The sequence below is a fragment of the Muscardinus avellanarius genome (assembly GCF_963383645.1).
Source record: "Muscardinus avellanarius genome assembly, chromosome: 21".
Taxonomy (NCBI): Eukaryota; Metazoa; Chordata; class Mammalia; order Rodentia; family Gliridae; genus Muscardinus; species Muscardinus avellanarius.
The window spans coordinates 16,957,747-16,979,363 of NC_137807.1; the positions used below are offsets into that span (position 1 = coordinate 16,957,747).

The following is a 21,617-nucleotide window of genomic DNA, read 5'->3' on the forward strand; positions in this document are numbered from 1 at the left end:
GAAGTTGCACCAGCTGGCCTTGAACCTGTGATTCCCCTGTTTCAACCTTCCAAGTACTGAGATTACTGGCTCTGCTTCAGGCTTTTTTTTTTTTTTTTTTTTGTACTGGGGATGGAACCCAGGGGCATTCTACCTCCGAGCTACACCCCAGCCCTCTTTTTTATTCTTTATTTTGAAACAGGGTCTCACTGAGTTGCAGTGGGCCTCACTAAGTAGTTGGGGCTGGCCGCGAACCAGGATCCTCCTGTCTCAGCCTCCCAAGTACTGGGATTATAAACGTGCGCCACCACGCCTGGTGAGCTTCGTCATTTTTAAATGCATCGGTAAGGCTCAGAAAACGTTAAATGACCCTTTGGATCGTTCTACATCTAAAATGGGTAAAAAAAAAGAAATCTGCTTTTGCTCTATTTTGTCCTCTGACAAGCAAATAAACCAAAGAGACGCCTAAAAGCGATAGCGAATTGAGCAAAGTCGCACCGGAAGCGGCCACTTCTCCGTCGCGTTAGTGGGAGCCCAACGACGCCTAGCAACCGTTACCATGACACCACGGCTCTCGTCAGGCACTTTGGAACTTGCTCCTCCTTCTACATCCCAGAAGGCATTGCGCTATTTTCAAGTCTTCCGCCCCTCTCCATCCCAACATGCAACGGGGCTCACGCGGCCGCGCAGCCGCCATCAGGGTGGTTAAAAAATGCCTACATTTTCACGTTAGTTTAAACGCTTAAACTGGGCATAAAAGATGACATGGGGGAAACACCTAGAAATATTTGCCTTATCTGTTTATTTTTGAAGGACCTGCTTGTAAGTATCAAAGACAAAAGCGCCAACGTTCCCCGGCTCCACGCAGGCATCTTGCTGGGCAGCCTGCGGAGGCCGGGGGCCTGAGGGTCCTGCGGCCCGGGTCGGGGCACGTGCGGTCGGAAGTGGCGCCGTCTGTCTGCGCGGCGCGAGGGGTCCCCTCGGCGTGGAGCCATGGGAGGCCTGGAGAAGAAGAAGGTGAGTAGGGGGGACGCCGGGGCGCCCTGCGGGTGAGACGCCGGCATGGCGGAGCCTAGACTGGTCCTTTCCCCGGCTTCGGTTCCTCGAGGGGACAGAAATGGCACCAAGCGACGGGGGACAGCCACAGGAGGGGTTTGAGTATGGGCACGGACTGCCGTACGCCCCGGTGCAATCCAAGAAAGACTTTGGAGTTGTTTTTTGGGGGAGAACTCTGAAAGAGAGCCGAGGTTTCCAAGCATCGCTTCATCCCCAAAGGGGGCCGAGACGTGGGATGACAGCTGACTAATATACACTGTCCACAGGAGGACCCACAGATGGAGAGTTCATCGCTACGCGGGGTTCAGCATGTCTGAGACTCCCTTTTGAGTTGAGCCAAGCCCTGTCCTAGGCACTGAGACGTACACAACCCGAGGCGGCCCCTTCTTTCCCCGAGCTTCCTAGTATCCCGGGAAGCTGGACACTAAAGTAGACAGCTAAATAAAGTGACCACACATTATTAAATGTGCTGCGGAGGCCAGTCAGAGATACGAGTCGAGATGATAGAAGGACTCTTGTTTCGGTTAGAATTGTCTGGAATGTTTTTCTCATGGCATGACATTTTAGTTGAAATCTGAAAGAACAAAACATCTTGGATGGGATCTGGGCTATGGGAGTTCGAAGGGGGGAAAAAAAATCCTGGCGTTGGAAACTAAATGCCGAGAGTAGTAGGTAGAAAAGGCAAGGCTTTATAAAAACGTCAGCAAGGTGGGATATGATAAAGGACCGATAGCACGGTAGTGCTTGCTTGTAATCTTGTAATCTTGGAAAGCTGAGACAGACGGACAGCAGATAGGAGGCTAGCCTCAGCAATTTAGTGAGACTGTGTTTCACAATTAAAAAGGACTACAAGTGTAGCTCAGAGGTGGAATACCCCTGGTTTTGGTCCCCAGGACTACAAAATAATAACAATAATAATACTAATAGCACCTGATTGAGGCTGAGGTTGGACAGATTGTATCATACCTGGTCACATGAAACCTGTTATCGAGCTTATAGTACTGGTGATTGAACCCAGGGGCATTCTACCACTGAGCTACACCAACAACTTTTATTTTTATTTTGAAATAGGTTTTTCTTAGGTTGCTGAGGCTGCCCTTGAACCTGTGACCCTCCTGTCAGCCTTCCAAGGACTGGGAGGTGTATACCACCACACCCAGCAGGAATTTTGTGTGTGTGTGTGTGTGGGGGGGTACATTCTATCCCAGCTCTATTTTGTTTTTTATTTGAAACTCTGTTTTAAGTAAGTTTTTCTAAGTTGCTGAGGCTGGCAGCAAACCTGTGATCCATCTCAGCCTCCCAAGTATTGGGATTACAGGTTGTGGGGATGAAATAAGGTAATATGTGAAAAATCACTAATTGCACTGGCCAATATTTAATGCTAGTGCTGAGTACTTGGCCCAGCAACCTCACAATCCCCAGGATCATGCAGATGTACGTATGCGTCCTGTATACTGACAATTACGAGGACAGTGTAAGAGATCTCATTCAGACAGGACAGCTCCCTCCAGAAGCATCTCAGCCAATTATCCAGACTGAGAGCCATCTCTGGAATTGGGCATGCCCAGAGCGTGATATTCACTGCTGCAGTCATCGCTAACAGAGAATTCTTTTTTTCTTTCCAAAGTATGAGCGAGGCTCTGCCACCAACTACATCACCCGAAACAAAGCCCGGAAGAAGCTGCAGCTGAGCTTGGCTGACTTCAGGTGGGCTGGAGGGGAGCCTGGGCCGTGGAGTGAGAACCCAGCTGCATCTGGTCTCCCTGGGCTGCCACAGACCGTGCGATTCCTCTTCTTTCTCTCCTGGCCAGTAGTGCATTGCCAGGTGTAGTTTGAGGAGAAAAGGAAGAGAACTGGGTCTTCAAAATGTACTGCTGATCTTGCAGCTAGGGGGTCTCCTTTTAGGGTCGAGTTTTGCTTGCTTTTTTTCTTGGGGGGGGGGTGTTACTGGGGCACTCTATGTCTGAGCTACATCCCAGCCCTCTTTTATATTTATTTTGAAACAGCATCTCACTAGGTTGATGCGAGTCTTACTACTTGCTGAAGCTGTCCTCGAACCTGTTATCCTCCTGACCCAGCCTCCCAAGTATGGGGGTTACAAGCGTAACCCACCACACGGGACTAAATTTAGGCTTTTCTACAGTCTGTCCCACTTTATTTATTTATTTATTTATTTATTGTGGAACTGGGAATAGACCCCAGAGGCTTTCTGCCTCTGGGCTATACTCTCAAACTTTTTTTTTTTTTTTTTTTTTTGTGGTATTGGGGGGGTGGAACCTAGGGGCTTTCTACCTCTGGGGCACACCCCAACCGTATTTTATAATTTATTTGGAAACAGGGTTTCACTAAGTTGCTGAGAACCTCCCTGAGTAGCTGAGGCTGGCTTCGAACCTTTCCGATCCTCCTGTCTCAGCCTCCCAAGTGTGGGGATTACAAGCATGCGCCACCACGCCCAGCTCAAACCTATTTTTTAAATATTTTATTTGAAAACTAAGTTGTGGAGAGCCTCTAAGTAGCTGAGGCTGGCTTTGAACCTGTGCAATGCTCCTGTCTTAGCCTCCCAAGTGCTGAGATTACAAGCGTGTGCTACCATACCTGGCCTTGGCCCGCTTTTAGTCACACACACACACACACACACACACACACACCCCTCTTTTATGGCTTTGCACAAAGTTTTCTTAGTATGCTCATCTCTCTCTTTTTATTTTTTATTTTATTTTATTTATTTATTTATTTATTTTGCAGGTCTGGGGATGGAACCCAGGGGCATTCAACCTCCGAGCTACACCCCCTGCCCTATTTTTTATTCTTTATTTTGAAACCGGGTCTCACTGAGTTGCAGAGGGCCTCGCTAAGTAGCTGAGGCTGTCTGCAAACCTCGATCCTCCGGTCTCAGCCTCCCGAATGCTGGGATTACAAGCGTGCGCCACCATGCCCAGCCTCTATCTTTTTTACATGGTTGAAAAATAGGTCTCAGCCAGGCCTTTAGTGACTTACATGTCCCCAGCCCTTGTCAATACCTGTTTCTGGTGCTTGTGACAGTCTGTGTCACGTGCTGGTGATGGCCAGGCTCCCGTGCTAGAGTGCGAGCTCTCCAAGGGAAGGACGCCTGAGCGCTGTGTTCACTTGATTTGTAGGCCCAGCTGTGGGCCGCACTTCTTGCCTTTATTGCTATAATGCATGGCTTCTGTGTTCCAGGAGGCTTTGTATCCTGAAAGGCATCTATCCCCATGAGCCCAAGCATAAGAAGAAGGTTAACAAGGGCTCCACAGCAGCCCGGACTTTCTACCTTATCAAAGACATCAAGTTTCTCCTCCATGAGCCCATTGTCAACAAGTTCCGAGAGTACAAGGTGAGGCCTGGGCTCTGGATCTGGCCAGTCCTTACTGAAGCTCTGGGACTCCACACACTGTGGCCCTGGCGAGTTGCTGCCCTCTCTGAGCCAGTGTGGGGGTCTTCACCTCAGGAAATGCTCGGATTCACTGAAATTACTGTCTGCATAGCATTCGCATAGAACCTGACAGATGATTGGTTCTTTATCATTAACAGTTTCCCCTGATTCTGTACAAAATATTTATTTATTTATTTATTTATTTATTTATTTATTTATTTGCATTCTGGGGATGGAACCCAGGGTCATTCTTCCTCTGAGCTACACTCCCAGCCCTGTTTTTTTAGTTTTTTTCATTTGAGTTGCGAAAGGCCCCGCTAAGTAGCTGAGGCTGTCCATGAACTGCGATCTTCCAGTCTCAGCCTCCTGAATGCTGGGATTACAAGCGTGCGCCACCACGCCAGCTTACAAAATATTTAAATTTTGTTTCTGGGAGGAAGAGGTTCCTACACACTCTGGATTCCGAGAACAGCCCAGGAGTGCATCTGGGTGTTTGCATATCTTTTTTTTTTTTTTTTTAATGTGGTACTAGGGATGGAACCCAGGGGCTTTCTACCTCCAGGATACACCCCCAGACCTATGTTATATTTTATTTGGAAACAGGGTCTCACTAAGTTGCTGAGAGCCTCACTTAAGTAGCCGAGGCTGGCTTAGAACCTGTGCGATCCTCCTGTCTCGGCCTCCCAAGTGCTGGGATTACAAGCGTGCAGCACTGCATAAAGACACACTGCATGTCTTTATACTAGTGGCTTTGTAAAGAAAGCATTGCATAGTTGTCTTTGAATGCCACTGTTTGGGTTTTTTTTTTTTTTTTTTTTTTTTTTAGTGGTACTGGGGTTCCTGGAAGCCCTTCTACCTCCGGGCTACACTCCCAGACCTATTTAATACTTTTTAAAATTTGTAAACAGGGTCTCTTAAGCCAGCACGTCTGGCTTCGAACCTGCGCGATCCTCCTGTCTCCGCCTCCCAAGCGCGGGGATCACAAGCGTGCCCACCACGCCCGGCTGAAGAGTTTTTGATAGAATCGTGTTGGTCACACTGTTTGTAGTATTTGGTGCTTACTGAGATATCTGAACCTTGGTACTACAGTGTCGTACTCTACTGTGTACATGATCTTGCAGGAAAATTTTCCCCCTCCAAAGCAAAGGCAGTGCTATTCAGGGGCTTTCTGTTGCCTTTTCTGCCCAAAGAAAAAGTCTCTCTTCTGGTTCTTTCCTAAATTGCTCCCAAGAGACCCAAGGCTTCCACGCATAGATAGATCACTAAGCGCCCGAATGCCACAGGAGTAACAGAACCTATCTCTACCAAATGCAAATGATCAGATGGTCCCTATTGGAAAGCAGACTCCCTTTGATTACACAGGGCCCAGCTGAGGAGTGGGACGCCACCTAGTGGCCCACAGGAGACCAAATGGCCACTGTTGCTGAGTTTTGCAGCTGCATAAACTTGCTGGGTTGGAAGTGGGCCTGTGTAGGCTGGGGGCGCTGGCGCACACTTGTAATCCCAGCATTCAGGAGGCTGAGACCGGAGGATCGCGGTTCGCGGACAGCCTCAACTACAAGGCAGGGGGTGTAGCTCGGAAAGGGGGGTGTTGTGTAGAGCTGGGCATGCTTATAATCCCAGTACTTGGGAGCTGAAACAGGATTGCAGATTCGCAGCCAACCGCAGCCAGGCCCACCGAAACTTGGTGAGACCCTGTTTCAAAATAAAAAGTATTGCTGGGGGTGTAGCTCATAGGTAGAATGCCCCTGGGTTCAATCCCTAGTACCACGCAGAGAACAGTGGCCTGTGTTAGCCAGGTGTGGCAACGCACGCTTGTGATCCCGGTACTTAGAGGAGGCTGAGACGGGAGGATCACAGGTTTGCAGCCAGCCTCAGCTACTTAGTGAGATTCTCCGCAACTTAGTGAGACCCTGTTTCAAAATAAAGATGGAAAAATTGGGCTGGGGGTATAGCTTAGAGGTAGAATGCCCCTGGGTTCAGTCCCCAATATCACAAAGAAAAAAAGAAAGAAGTGTGCCCACGTAAGAGGTGGCCGTCCCGGAGCTGCTGTTTATCCTCTGAGACGGCGTGTGAGCTTCGGGGGCCCTGGGGTATGCCTGCGCAGAAACTCCGGTGGGGAGATGCTCGCTGGTTTGGAGGGCCTCGGCTTCCTTCTGGCCGTCTCAGGGCTGTGCCTGGACTCGCAGCTGGTCTCAGGGCAGTGCAGGCTGGAGTTGGAAACAAAGGCGGCCCTTCTCACCCTGGCCTTCTGGATGGCAGGTCCCTCCACTTCTCTTTCATTGAAAACTGGGGCCAGAATGCCTTGCCTCTTCCCACGTAAGCATGTGGCGCCAGCACATCTGGGAGGGGTCACTCCACGTGGTCAGAGGGCGTGCCCTGGTCCAGCTGTGATCGGCACCAGAGGTCGTCTGGCGCTCCATGGGGTCCTGGTTTGCAAATCCTGGGCCAAGGGGCTGGCTGCACAGGAGACGTGGCAGCTTCCATGTGTGGAGCCTCCTGCCCTGTGCCCTCCGCGGAAGGGGGTGTCCGTAGCCCTAGGCCCAGCACAGCGGCCCTGCCTGTCTTCCAGGTGTTTGTTCGGAAGCTCAGGAAGGCTTACGGGAAGAGCGAGTGGAACGCCGTGGAGCGCCTCAAGGACAATAAGCCCAGCTACAAACTCGACCACATCATCAAGGAGCGGTGAGTGGGGCCCGCAGACGCCGCCTCGCTCGGGACACAGCAAGACCCTCTCACAGAGCCTGTGTCCTTTTGGAGGAGGCAGACCACAAACCAAACAGATCACCACTGAGCCGAGAGCACGGCGGGTGAAAGAGCTGAGGGAGGGGTGATGATCACGTGTTGCGTGTAGGCGGCCTCCCCGGAGCGGGCATTTGGTCAGCCAGGGAAGCACAGGCCCTGCGGCGGGACGGGCGTGGCTCTGGGCTGCTCGGGTACGCGCTAAGACCCAGAAGGCCCACGAGACGCTCTGTTCTCACCCGATCCCTGCCCAGACTTCTCAGAGGCCCTCATTCTTGTCTAAGCCAGGGGTGTGAGGGGGGGGACCAGGAATATTCTACCTCCGAGATACATTCCCAAACATTTCTGAAATAGTCATTTTAGGTTTTGTTTTGTTTTTAGTGGTGGGGATTGGGCCCAGGAGGATATTACCTTCAAGCTACACCCCCAGACATAGTTTGTGCTTTTTTTTTTTTTTTTTGTGGTACTGGGGGTGGAACCCAGAGGCTTTCTACCTCCGGGCTATACTCCCAGACCCATTTTATATTTTATTTGGAAACAGGGTCTCACTAAGTTGCTGAGAGCCTCACCAGTTAGCTAGCTGAGGCTGGCTTTGAACCTGCACGATCCTCCTGCCCCAGACATAGTTTTTATTCTTTTTCTTTTTAATTCTTCTTTTTTCTTTTTCTTCTTCTTTTTTTTTTTTTTTTTTCTCTTTTGTGGTACTGGGGATGGAACCCAGGGGCATTTTAATTCCAAGCTACACCCCCAGCCCTATTGTTGGGATTATGAGCACGCACCACCATGCCCGGCTTTAAAAGTTTTGAGAGCCAGGCGTGGCGGCGCACACTTGTAATCACAGCATTCGGGAGGCTGAGACCGGAGGATTGTAGTTTGGGGCCAGCCTCAGCTACTTGGTGAGGCCCTTTGCAACTTAGTGAGACCCTGCTTCGAAATAAAGAATAAAAAATAGGGCAGGGGGTGTAGCTCAGAGCTCGAATGCCCCTGAGTTCCATCTCCAGACCTGCCAAAAAAAAAATTGTTTTTTTTTTTAAATTTTGAGACAGCATCTCACTCATTCCCACCATTTGAATGAGGAGCTTTTGGTCTCTAGGGGTAAAAGTCAGGATTTCTGCTAAATGCCCTACAATGCCCAGAACATTCCCCACGACAGCGTAGTCTGGCTCAGAATGACACTAGTGGTAAAGTTGGAGCCTGGCCTGGGGTGTCTCTTCTAGGCTGAGCCCCAGGGCCCACGAGCCAGGCAGCCAGAGGACAGCTCTTGCTTACGCAGGTCCCCATCACTAACTGTGACGCTGGCGCCCGTGCGGCCTGTATGGCCAGCTGTTATGTGGAAGAGATGGGGAAGCAAGCTCCTGGACTCTTACACCTGGCCGCACCTCTGTCTCCTTAGCCAGCACCAGAGCTTAAGAAAGACAGTGCGGTGGCCTGGGAATGACCGGTGCTTTTCTGCCAAGGGCCTGGGCTGCTCTGCTTGTCTGCGAGGTGGAGAGCTAGGACACCACAAGGTGCCAGAGGGGCCGATTGAGACCACTTCTGCACCAGGAGCCCAGGCAGCTCGCCTGTGACCTTCCTCCACCTTGGCCTGCCTTGAAGACCGGTCAGACCCCTCCTGGCTCCCAGCTCATTGTGTGAACAGTGCCCTCAGGGGCTGCAAGGCCTTGGCTCTTCCTAATCCATTGTGAATGGCAGAGCCCTTTCTTTCTTTCTTTCTTTCTTTCTTTCTTTCTTTCTTTCTTTCTTTCTTTCTTTCTTTTGTGGGTCTGGGGATGGAACCCAGGGCATTCGATCTCTGAGCTACAGCCCCTGCCCTATTTTTATTCTTTATATTTTGAAACAGGGTCTCACTAAGTAGCTAAGGGTGTCCGCGAACCGTGATCCTCTGGTCTCAGCTCCCCAAATGCTGGGATTACAAGCGTCTGCCACCACGCCCGGCTAGAGCCCTTTCTTCCAAGGAAGCTTCCTGAGCCAAGTGTGGTGGCCTGTAATCCCAGATGGGAAGATCGCAGGTTCAAGACCAGCCTCAGTAACATAGCAAGACCTCAGCAACTTAGTGAGACTCTATTTCAAAATAAAAAATAAAAAGGCTGGGGGTATAGCTCAGAGGTAGAATGCCTCTGGGTTCAATCCATAGTGCCTCCCCCCAAACAAAGAAGTTTCTCAGAAGGCGGTGAGGGTGGCAGGTGCCCTGGGCTGCGCCATGGGGCGGGAGCCTCAGGCCTTTGTCCTCTTGTGCCCAGAGCGCTTCCAGGATGCTGCAAGGACCCGGCTTCAAACCAACAGTCTGGTCCAGTGATGTCATTTCTAGATACCAGCCTAGGCAAGGCCACCGCTCAGGTGGGACTAGAATCCAGGTGTCCAATACCTCTCCCGTGCCCATGCCTCTGTTCCTCAGCGGGGCAGTGCAGGGGCCAGGTCTCAGCTGGGTGACTCGTGCTTACCGGCTTCCTCAGTCGCCACAGGACTCCTGGAGACACATCCTTGTTCTGGCTCTTCCTGGGTCAGGTCTCAGTTCCAGTATTTTCCCCCTGGTTCTTTGTTAAATTTTATTTTATTTTATTGTTATTAATTAATTAATTTATTTATTTTTTGCGGTACTGGGGATAGGACCCAGGTCATTCTACTTCCGAGCTGCCCCCATCCCTATTTATTCTTTCTTTATTTATTTATTCAGTGAAACGGGGTCTCACTGAATTGCAAAGGGCCTCACTAAGTAGTTGCTGAGGCTGTCCGCGAGCCATGATCCTCCTGTCTCAGGCTCCCAAATGCTGGGATTACAAGCATGTCCCACCACACCTGGCTCTTCCCTGGTTCTAATTGGTTCTGCCACCTAGGTGGATCCGGGTGATGTGAGATAAGGAAGAGGTGCTCCACCCTGGTGACCAGTGGCCAGGTCCAGACACAGGTGCCGCTGGGAGGAGCAGCCCTGCCTCCCTCCAGCCCGGGCAGCTTCCTGTTTGCCACTGTGGACTTCAGATAGAGTTCCTTTGACCTAAGGGTTCCACTTTTAAATGGAGAGAGCCCCCAGCTCAGCCTGCCCTCGTTCACTGCAACACAGAAGTGGCCAGGGCCAGGTTTTGGTGGGTGTCTCGAGGCCCCCGCTGAGTGCCTCTGGTTCTCAGCTCTGTGGGCACTTCTGGCTTCAGGGCTGCGGCCAGCGGTGGGAAGCTGTGCTGCCAGGTCAGAAAGCGGCAGTGGCCAGAGCGGCTTGGGGAGCAGGCCTCTGGGGTGGGAGGAGGAGGAGGTCCGGCCCTCAGAGCCCGGCCGAATGGGCTTCCAAGCACCGCTCTGCGGCCCTGTAGGTACCCCACGTTCATCGATGCCCTGCGGGACCTGGACGACGCCCTGTCTATGTGCTTCCTCTTTTCTACCTTCCCACGGACGGGCAAGTGCCACGTGCAGACCATTCAGCTGTGCCGCCGGCTCTCGGTGGAGTTCCTGCACTACGTCATTGCCGCCCGCGCCCTGCGCAAGGTGAGCTGGGACGCGGGGGCGGGGGGGCGCTCCTGCCTGATGCCCGTGTTCTTCACCACCCGCCTGCCCCCCCAGGTCTTCCTGTCCATCAAAGGCATTTACTACCAGGCTGAGGTTCTGGGGCAGCCCATTGTGTGGATCACGCCGTACTCCTTCTCCCACGACGTGAGTGTGCCCGTGGGGAGGGGCTGGTGACTCCTGGACAGACCCAGGGGTTGTGGGGAGGGTACTTGCTCTCTTGAGGACTCTAGCGTATTATGAGCTGATCGCTGCGCGTGGGAAATATGGTGGGGTGAGGTATGGAGCGTGCTACACAACCCAGGAGCCCTGCGTCCCGTCACCCATCATAGACTTCAGTGATTCAGACGCTCACTCAGAGCAGGAGCCCCTGTGCCTGCCAGCACCAGCACCCACCAGCCCAAGACCTTAGATATGGCCCGCCTCTCTGTGCTAATAATGTGCTTCCGAAGCTGGGCATGGTGGCACACGCTTGTAATCCCAGCATTTGGGAAGCTGAGGCGGGAGGATCACAGTTCGAGGACAGCCTCAGCTACCTAGTGAGGCCCTTTGCAACTCAGTGAGACCCTGTTTCAAGATAAAGAATAAAAAATAGGGCGAGGGGGTAGCTCTGAGGTAGAATGCCCCTGGTTCCATCCCCAGTACTACAAAAATAAATAAAATAATAGTAACAACAACGTGCTTCTGCCTTCTAACCTCCTCATGAGGTTTTAAGGGAAATGGAACCTTGGTGCATCTGGCGTGTGGCTCCGGGGCCAGATGAGCAGTTCTGGGCCTGCGCACGCCTTCCCCAACCGCTGGGGCCTCCCACACAGCCACATGGCTGCGGCCACACCTGCCCTGGCTGGTCTGCCCCCCTCAGCTGGGAACAGGTGGCTGCAGGGAGGGGGCCCGGGAAGCGCTGCCTCTCACTGATCTCTCAAGGCTTGGGGTGGTGGGCAGCCCCTCAGAGAGATCCTGGCTTCCTCTCTACAGAGGCGGCATTAGCCTCCGGTCCCCCAGGTTTGGCCCACGCTCTTGCTGCCTGACAGTGCTCCGTGGTGGCCTCGTGGCTCACCTGCTTTTCAGCAGGAGCCGGTGCCGCGGTGGAGAGCAGGTGTGGGTTTGCCCGGGATGCGCCCCGGGTCTGTCCCTGGCTGCCCTCTGCAGTGCGGTGGGTCTGTTTGTGGGTGAGAGTCCGCCAGCCCTTAGCGGCCCCTTTCCCACTCCCTGGGGCGGCTGTGGGTGACCCTTCCTTCTCCTTCCTTCTTTCCTTCCTTCCTTCCTTCCTGCCTTTCTCCTTGGCATGCTCTGTCGTCCTCTCTGATGTCTGCCCCCGCGGAGCTGAGACTGGTCTTTGTGTGCCTGGCCTCCTGCCTGGTGAATAGGGCGCTGTGGAGGGCAGCCTCCGCACAGCTGGCCCTGGGGGCAGCGCTGCCCACTTCTCCTCCTGGCTAGCTTGTTGCTGCGGCTTCCACCAGCCAAGAATGGCTGACTGTGACCGGTACCGGCCAGTGGGGCCTGGCAGACCCCTCCCCTGAGCAGGCCAGTACTGGGTGCACAGCCGTGGGACTCAGGCAGTGGGGAAGGGATGTCCTGCCAGAGCTGTGCCGTGGGCAGTGGAGTTGGTGCCCGGCGCCGTCCTGGCCTGTGGGGCCTGAGCAGAGCCCCCACTGCACAGAACACTGGTGTCCAGGTGGAGAGGCAACCCACTCCGGGCGGGCAGGGGCGTCATGACCAGTTTTTATTTCTTGAAACTTCCCGTCAGCATCCCTGGGTTTAGAGGGTAGACCACCCGAGGGGTGACACGCTGGGGTTCAAGTCCCAGATCAATTTCTCCAGGGAAAGATGAGCCCTTCTGCGGCGCACTGTGGCACGCACCTGTCGTCCCAGTCCTTGGGAGGCTGAGGCGGGAGGGTCGCAGGTTCAAGGACAGCCTTGGCAACTTGGTAAGACCCTCAGCAACTTATTGGGATGCCCTTTTAAAACTTCAAAAGGGAGTAGAGTGCACTGGGGAGGCTGAGACAGGAGGATCACAGTTCGAGGACAGCCTCAGCAAGTAGCGAGACTCATCAACCTAGTGAGGTCCTGTTTCCAAATAAAAATAAATAGGGCCAGGGGTGTGGTTTGGTGGTTGAATGCCCCAGGCATTTCATTCCAGTACCAAAAAAAAAAAAGGAAATTAAAAAGGGTGATGAAGGTTTGTCTCAAAGGTAGAATGCCCCTGGGTTCAGTCCTTGGCACCCCAAAACAAGAAGACGAGCCGTTCCATGCCCCGTTTGTCAGGCTCAGCTCGTGAAGGTGGCTGTGCCTCTGCCGAAGCATGGCACTGCTTTCCTGCCACTTTTCAGAGCTCCCAGAGTCTGAGCGGGGCCAGCTGCCCCAGGGTGCCTGGCCCGCGGGCTGTGCCTTTGTGCCTGGCTTGGGCCTGAGAAGGGCTCCCTGGAGTCCATATGGTCCCTGGCTGGGCTGGGCTGCGCCCAGGCAGATATGGCACGGCCTGGGGTGGGTGACAGAAGGCTCTGCTCTGCCAGGTGGAGGAAAGTCATCTCAGCACTGAAGTGAGCTGAGACATGGAGGGTGGGGACAGGGAGAGCCTGCCCGTTGTGGGGACAGCACGTATCCGCTCCCTCCACTACAGGGGCCTGGCGCTGCCGTGGCCCCTGGGCCCTGTGCAGCTTGTATCAGAACACTCCAGGGTGGGGCAGCCATACGGCCTGACTGATCCCACACTGCTAACGTCTCTCCCGTGTACCCCAGCACCCAACAGACGTGGACTACAGGGTCATGGCCACCTTCACCGAGTTCTACACCACCCTGCTGGGCTTCGTCAACTTCCGTCTCTACCAGTCACTGAACCTTCACTACCCTCCAAAGGTAGGTCCTGCCTGGCTTCCTCCCGCGGTGCGGGGGCCCAGCCCTTCTCTCCCTGCAGGGAGGCGAGGGGCTGGGGGTGACTAATGCCCTCTGACCTTCCACCTGCCCAGATCGAGGGCCAGGCCCAGGCAGAGATGAAGGCCGGCGAGGGCACCTATGCGCTGGACTGTGAGAGCTCCATGGAGGTGAGGGGTGGTCCCCCAGCGCCTCGGGCTCTGCCCAGGGTGGGCGGCTTGCCCAGGAGGCTGGTCTCAGCCTGCCCCAGCCCAGGCACACCCACAGCAGCCGGCTCCTATAGCAGGCAGCCAGCAGCCCCGCTCCCCTCCTCTCCTATAGAAACTGGCAGCCCTCAGTGCCAGCCTGGCCCGCGTGGTGGTGCCTGCAGCAGAGGAAGAGGTCGAGGCTGACGAGTTTCCAGCCGATGAGGTGAGAGCCGCATGGCTTTCCAGAGAGGGTGGGGAAGCTGGACATGGTGGCGCACCCCAGCGTTTGGGAGGCTGAGTCAGGAGGATTGTGGTTCATGAACAGCCTCAGCTACTCAGTGAGCCCCTGTTTCAAAATAAAGAAAAAATAGGGCTGAGGGTGTGGCTCAGAGGTAGAATGCCCCTGGGGTTCCATCCCCAGTACTACTAAAAAAGAAAAGGAGAAAGAAGGAAGGAAGGAAGGAAGGAAGGAAGGAAGGAAGGGAGGGTTGGGGCTGCGTGGGGGTTGTATCTGGAGGCCATAGGATCTAATATAGGTTCTCAAAGTGGGGGATGCCACCCCCAGAGAGTGGCAGACAAAATACAGATGTATAACACATCTGTCACTGCATTTCTTTATTTGCTTAGAGAAGGGAGACTTAAGGGCCACTCAGCAAGTTTTTTTCTTTCTGAAAAAGAGGTGGTAAGCCCAGTAAGTGTGGGAACCTGTGAGAGAAGGCTAAGGAGGGCCGCCTTCAGAGCCCGTCTCCCAGCTGGGTGGCCGCCCTGGTGCGAGGTCTGGCCCTTCTCTGCAGGAGATGGCGGTGCAGGAGGAGGACCGCAAGAAGGAGCTGGAAGCGCAGGACAAGCACAAGAAGCTCTTTGAGGGCCTGAGGTTCTTCCTGAACCGCGAGGTGCCCCGGGAGGCTCTGGCCTTCATCATCAGGTGAGGCCTCGGGGCGCCCAGCCCAGGGCAGAGTTGAGGCGCCTGTGCAGGCCGGAGGGTCCAGGTGGAGCAGGGCAGGTGCGTCCTAGAAGGGGGAACCTGTGGGCCAGGTGGCAGCTCGAGCCCGGGCCCCCTCGTGGGCTTTCCCTGTGCCTGCAGGAGTTTTGGTGGAGACGTGTCCTGGGACAAGTCTTTGTGCATCGGGGCCACCTATGACGTCACAGATTCCAGCATCACCCACCAGATTGTCGACCGGCCTGGGCAGCAGACCCCCGTCATCGGCAGGTAGGCCGTTGTGCTTTCTGGGGGAGTTCTGCCTCCAGGGTCCTGGGATGCGGCAGGCTCTCCGGTTGCTCCCGCGTGACTCTGACCCTAACCCTAACCTGGCCACCAGGTACTACGTGCAGCCCCAGTGGGTGTTTGACTGTGTGAACGCCCGGCTCCTCCTCCCTGTGGCAGAGTACTTCCCCGGGGTGCAGCTGCCCCCGCACCTTTCCCCCTTTGTGTCTGAGAAGGAAGGAGATTACGTCCCGCCGGAGAAGCTGAAGCTGCTGGCTTTGCAACGGGGAGAAGACCCAGGTAAGCGAGCTGGAGGGTGCGGGGCCGCTGCGTGGACAGGGGCCTCTGGATGGCCATTTCCCTTGGCTGCCCCGTTGGCAGATTACAGGGGACAAGACAGAGGGGCCACAGGCCCTTTGACCCTGCCTTTGCAGTGAGATCAGGAGCGGGAGCCTTCGTGTCACAGGCAGGTGGCGGCCAACTTACTAACTGAGCAGAACGCTCTGCAGTTACTGGTGTTGGCCTAGGCGGTGGCGGGGTTCGGGAGTGGGAACTTAGTCTCCTTTGAAGGCAACTGGAGTTTTGGGGGAGATGGGAGAGGAACTAAGGTGGAGACAGCCTCGAACTGCTGGCAGCGTCAGAGGGTGGTGCCGGGGCCTGTCTAAACCCTGCCGGGAGAGAACAGGCCCCCAGGGCTTTGAGAAGTCATGGGTTGTATGCAGGAAACTTGAAAGAAGAGGAGGAGGAGGAGGACAGCGAAGGGGATGGTGATGAAGGGGGAGAGAATGAAGAGGACGAGGAGGACGGTGTGGAGGCTGGTTCGGAGAAGGAGGATGAGGAGGAAGATGTGGAGGCTGGTTCAGAGAAGGAGGAAGAGGCCCGCCTGGCAGCCCTGGAGGAGCGGAGGCTGGAAGAGAAGGTATGCAGGTGCTGACCGGGGTGCTGCCCGGGAAGGGCAGGAGCTGGGGACCCCGCGCCCACGAGCGCCCACCCTTGCATCCGCAGAAGCCCAGGGTGGTGGCGGGCACAGTGAAGCTGGAGGACAAGCAGCGGCTGGCCCAGGAGGAGGAGAGCGAGGCCAAGCGCCTAGCCATCATGATGATGAAGAAGCGGGAGAAGTACCTCTACCGGAAGATCATGTTTGGCAAGAGGCGCCAAGTCCGGGAGGTGAGTTCCTGCTGCTGCTGCGTAGGCGGGGCGGGCGGGCGCACTCTGGGTCTCTTTGGAGCCTTTCCCTGAGGCCACCTGCTTGGCCAAGGGCCTTCCTCGGCTTTATCCCCCTTCCCGCCCTGGCTGTGTGTGACTCTCATCTGGAGCCAGGCATGGTGGCGCACGCTTGTAATCGCAGTACAGGGAGGCTGAGACAGGAGGATCGCAGGTTCACGGCCAGCCTCAGCTCCCTAGCAAAGCCCTCTGCAACTCAGTGAGACCCTGTTTCAAAATAAAGAATAAAAAAATAGGCCTGGAGGTGTATGGCGGAGGAAGAATGCCCCTGGGTTTGGTTCCCAGTACCACCAAAAAAAATAAAAGCAAAATCTGAATCTCATCTGGGAACGGCCAGTCCTAGCAGACTGGGCAGATTTTTGTTAGTTTCTTCTTGTTCACAAAGATACTTGTGCTCATTAAGACAGAATGAGAACGAGCGGGCGGCGAGCGGGGCGTGTGGCGCATGCCTGTAACCCCGGAATCGGAGGCGACTCAGCCTGTAACAACTCCAAGAGACCCTGTTTCCAAACAAAAAAGGCTGCGGGGGAGCTCAGGTATAGAATGGCCCTGGGGGAGCTCAGGTATAGAATGGCCCTGGGGGAGCTCAGGTGTAGAATGGCCCTGGGGGAGCTCAGGTGTAGAATGGCCCTGGGGGAGCTCAGGTGTAGAATGGCCCTGGGGGAGCTCAGGTATAGAATGGTCCTGGGGGAGCTCAGGTATAGAATGGCCCTGGGGGAGCTCAGGTATAAAATGGCCCTGGAGGAGCTCAGGTGTAGAATGGCCCTGGGGGAGCTCAGGTGTAGAATGGCCCTGGGGGAGCTCAGGTGTAAAATGGCCCTGGGGGAGCTCAGGTATAGAATGGCCCTGGGGGAGCTCAGGTATAAAATGGCCCTGGGGGAGCTCAGGTGTAGAATGGCCCTGGGGGAGCTCAGGTGTAGAATGGCCCTGGGGGAGCTCAGGTATAGAATGGCCCTGGGGGAGCTCAGGTGTAGAATGGCCCTGGGGGAGCTCAGGTGTAGAATGGCCCTGGGGGAGCTCAGGTGTAGAATGGCCCTGGGGGAGCTCAGGTGTAGAATGGCCCTGGGGGAGCTCAGGTGTAGAATGGCCCTGGGGGAGCTCAGGTGTAGAATGGCCCTGGGGGAGCTCAGGTATAGAATGGCCCTGGGGGAGCTCAGGTATAGAATGGCCCTGGGGGAGCTCAGGTGTAGAATGGCCCTGGGGGAGCTCAGGTATAGAATGGCCCTGGGGGAGCTCAGGTATAGAATGGCCCTGGGGGAGCTCAGGTGTAGAATGGTCCTGGGGGAGCTCAGGTATAGAATGGCCCTGGGGGAACTCAGGTATAGAATGGCCCTGGGGGAGCTCAGGTGTAGAATGGCCCTGGGGGAGCTCAGGTATAGAATGGCCCTGGGGGAGCTCAGGTATAGAATGGCCTTGGGGGAGCTCAGGTATAGAATGGCCCTGGGGGAGCTCAGGTATAGAATGGCCCTGGGGGAGCTCAGGTATAGAATGGCCCTGGGGGAGCTCAGGTATAGAATGGCCCTGGGGGAGCTCAGGTATAGAATGGCCCTGGGGGAGCTCAGGTGTAGAATGGCCCTGGGGGAGCTCAGGTGTAGAATGGCCCTGGGGGAGCTCAGGTATAAAATGGCCCTGGGGGAGCTCAGGTATAGAATGGCCCTGGGGGAGCTCAGGTATAAAATGGCCCTGGGGGAGCTCAGGTGTAGAATGGCCCTGGGGGAGCTCAGGTATAGAATGGCCCTGGGGGAGCTCAGGTATAGAATGGCCCTGGGGGAGCTCAGGTATAGAATGGCCCTGGGGGAGCTCAGGTATAGAATTGCCCTGGGGGAGCTCAGGTATAGAATGGCCCTGGGGGAGCTCAGGTATAGAATGGCCCTGGGGGAGCTCAGGTATAGAATGGCCCTGGGGGAGCTCAGGTATAGAATGGCCCTGGGGGAGCTCAGGTGTAGAATGGCCCTGGGGGAGCTCAGGTGTAGAATGGCCCTGGGGGAGCTCAGGTGTAGAATGGCCCTGGGGGAGCTCAGGTATAGAATGGCCCTGGGGGAGCTCAGGTGTAGAATGGCCCTGGGGGAGCTCAGGTGTAGAATGGCCCTGGGGGAGCTCAGGTATAGAATGGCCCTGGGGGAGCTCAGGTGTAGAATGGCCCTGGGGGAGCTCAGGTATAGAATGGCCCTGGGGGAGCTCAGGTGTAGAATGGCCCTGGGGGAGCTCAGGTGTAGAATGGCCCTGGGGGAGCTCAGGTGTAGAATGGCCCTGGGGGAGCTCAGGTGTAGAATGGCCCTGGGGGAGCTCAGGTGTAGAATGGCCCTGGGGGAGCTCAGGTGTAGAATGGCCCTGGGGGAGCTCAGGTGTAGAATGGCCTTGGGGGAGCTCAGGTGTAGAATGGCCCTGGGGGAGCTCAGGTGTAGAATGGCCCTGGGGGAGCTCAGGTATAGAATGGCCCTGGGGGAGCTCAGGTGTAGAATGGCCCTGGGGGAGCTCAGGTATAGAATGGCCCTGGGGGAGCTCAGGTATAGAATGGCCCTGGGGGAGCTCAGGTATAGAATGGCCCTGGGGGAGCTCAGGTGTAGAATGGCCCTGGGGGAGCTCAGGTATGGAATGGCCCTGGGGGAGCTCAGGTATAGAATGGCCCTGGGGGAGCTCAGGTGTAGAATGGCCCTGGGGGAGCTCAGGTGTAGAATGGCCCTGGGGGAGCTCAGGTGTAGAATGGCCCTGGGGGAGCTCAGGTGTAGAATGGCCCTGGGGGAGCTCAGGTGTAAAATGGCCCTGGGGGAGCTCAGGTATAGAATGGCCCTGGGGGAGCTCAGGTGTAGAATGGCCCTGGGGGAGCTCAGGTGTAGAATGGCCCTGGGGGAGCTCAGGTGTAGAATGGCCCTGGGGGAGCTCAGGTATAGAATGGCCCTGGGGGAGCTCAGGTATAGAATGGCCCTGGGGGAGCTCAGGTATAAAATGGCCCTGGGGGAGCTCAGGTGTAGAATGGCCCTGGGGGAGCTCAGGTATAGAATGGCCCGGGTTCAATCTGTGGTACCAAAATCAAAACAAAATAATAAAAAGTGTGCGTCCCCTAGCTGTTGGGCTCGCAGAAGTGCTGTGCGGGCTCAGCAGGGCGGCCCCGGCCTGCTGGGCCGTGTGGCTGGTGCCAGGCCATGTAGCGCTGGCTCGCTGTGGTTTCCATAGAGCACGGCATCGCTTTCCTCCGTGACACTGCGGCAGTGGCCTGCGCCCTGATGAGTGCTGGCGATGGAACCCGGGGCAGTCTACCCCCAAGTGACACCCCAGCATTATGTGGTCTTTATTTTGAAACAGGGTCTCACTATGCTGTAGAGGACCTCCCTAAGTAGCTGAGGTTAGCCACGAACCGTGATCCTCCTGTTTTTGCCCTCCAAGGACTGGAATTACCAGCATCCATCACCACGTTCAGCTTCCCGTCCCTGTTCTATATTGGAACAGAGTCGCCCTGACTTGCTTGGGGCCTCGCTGAGCTGGCCGAGGCTGGCCTCAAACCTGTGACCCTCCTGTCTCAGCCTTACAAATCCTGGGATTACAAGCTGGGCATGGCGGTGCATGCTTGTGACCCCAGTACTAGGTATTTGGGAGACTGACACAGGGATTGCAGGTTCAGGGACAGCCTCTGCAAGTAGTGAGACTCTTGTCAACCTAGTGAGATCCTCTATCAAAAGTAAAAATTAAAAAAATCAGGCTGGGGGTGCAGCTTGGAGGTAGAATGCCCCTGGGTTCAATCCCCAATACCGGGGGGAAAAAATTTCTGGGATTACAAGTGTGTGCCACCACGCCAGCCCTTAGGAGTTTCTTAACTGGAGATTAGTAGGTCCATAAGGGCAGTAAAGGCAAGGGGGAGGCTCCATTTTCTCACCCTGAGGTAAATCATATATTTAGCTCTCTGGAAGGTCTTTTTGTTTTTTGTGGTATCGGGGCCATTCTGCCTCCGAGCTACACCCCAGCCCAAATTTTTTAATTTTGAAAAGTGCCTAAGTAGCTGAGGCGGGGCCGGAGCCTGCAATCCTCCTGTCTCCGCCTCCCCAGTACTGGGTACCGGCCTGGAAGCTCTGCCTTTGAGGGGTAGCCCAGGAGAGGTGGTGGGAGAGTCCCTCGCCCTGCCTCCCCGCTCCCCACAGCCTGACCTCCTTTCCACGCCCACAGGCCAACAAACTGGCAGAGAAGCGGAAGGCCCACGACCAGGCGGTGAGGTCTGAGAAGAAGGCCAAGAAGGCGAGGCCCGAGTGAGCCGCAGGCAGCCAGAGGAGGCCCGGCTGCCCGCCCTCCTCCACCACCCGCCCTGCTACGGAGTGGAGCTGCTGGTGCCTGGACAAAGAAGAGGCTTCAGCCCAGCCCGCCCTGCGCTTCGCGGGGCTGGTGATGGGCCCTCCCTCGCAGCCCCTGCTCGCCTGTCAGCCCTCACCATACCGCTGGTCCCAGGACGGGAGGGTGGGGCGCTTTTGTTATTTTGTTATTAAACGGCTGGACCTTGGGATTGTGTGTTCAGGACCTGTCCCAGGCAGGAGGAGGGCCGCCTTGAGTCGTGGCGGAGCTGGAGCCAGGCACACTGGGCTCTCTGGATGGCCAGGCACCCTGCAGGTCCAGGGTCTCGGGAGGCGCAGAGGTTCTGCACCTGACTCACTTGGCAGCCCAGGCCTGGCACCTCTGTGTACCTGCTGGGAGTTCCGAGGCGGTGTCGGCAGCAGTGCTGGCACTGCAGACTCAGTGTCACGTCTACAAAGCACTTGGTAAAGCCGGCGAGGTCTTCATCACTTCCTGATGGTAGCAGACAGTAACAGGCAGCGTCTGAGGACCTGGGGCCTCTCCGGTGACCCTGCTGATGCCTGGGAAAGCCTGGGCCTCTGGAGGCTCGCCACCCTTTGCCCTGGGTGTAGGCCCCTGGAGGCCTTGGTGCCATTGTGCACCAGCTCTGGGTGGAAGCTGTTCCCCGGGCAGTGTAGGCCCAGCCCGTGCAGGTGAGGGAAGAGTTTGGCAGGTGCTGGCTGGGTGAGCGGGAACCGGCCCCATGTGTGGGAGGAAGGAGTGGGTCTCCGGCATGCCACAGCAGTGGGGGTGCCTCAAGGTCAGGGCTTCTGGGGCCCCAGGGGATGACTGGCCTGCCTGCCTGGGTCCCTGTGCATCCAGGGGCCACGAGGTTGAGAGCAGGCCCATCAGGGGAAAATTCCATGTCGGTGGAATTTTCCCCGCTCCCCAAGTGCCAGGGTAGCCGGGGTAGTGGGGCTCAGGCAGGGCCCAGGCACATGACCAGCTGGTCTGTGCATCCTGTGGCTGGGCCAGGAATTCCTGGTTGTAGGAAGGCGGCAGTTCTCACCCTTGGGGGGAGGAGGGAAGCCTGGGCCTGAACGGGGCACCTACAGCCTGCTGGCCCTGCTCAGCCCTGATACGGTCATTTGAGACCTCCGAGCCAAGTCCCCTTCTGAGCTCCCCTAGAGGACCCTGAGCCCTCCCTCCACCCCCA

At 55.8% G+C, this 21,617-nt stretch overlaps 1 protein-coding gene across 2 annotated transcripts; it reads left to right on the forward strand.

The window, feature by feature from the left end:
• Positions 1–972: 972 nt before the first annotated feature.
• PES1 (pescadillo ribosomal biogenesis factor 1) lies at positions 973–20,386 on the forward strand (the record flags this gene model as incomplete). 2 transcript variants are annotated; one of them, XM_080717501.1, is made up of 15 exons in its annotated part: positions 973–996; positions 2,663–2,742; positions 4,234–4,387; positions 6,999–7,108; positions 10,468–10,639; positions 10,715–10,804; positions 13,397–13,513; positions 13,624–13,698; positions 13,850–13,939; positions 14,511–14,641; positions 14,801–14,926; positions 15,036–15,220; positions 15,643–15,839; positions 15,926–16,087; positions 20,303–20,386. In XM_080717501.1, 15 exons carry the CDS (start codon positions 973–975, stop codon positions 20,384–20,386), a joined length of 1,797 nt encoding a protein of 598 aa, XP_080573627.1. The 2 variants fall into 2 exon arrangements, with proteins under 2 accessions (XP_080573627.1, XP_080573628.1); XM_080717502.1 differs by having other exon boundaries at positions 14,526–14,641.
• Between the last annotated feature and the right edge of the window lie 1,231 nt (positions 20,387–21,617).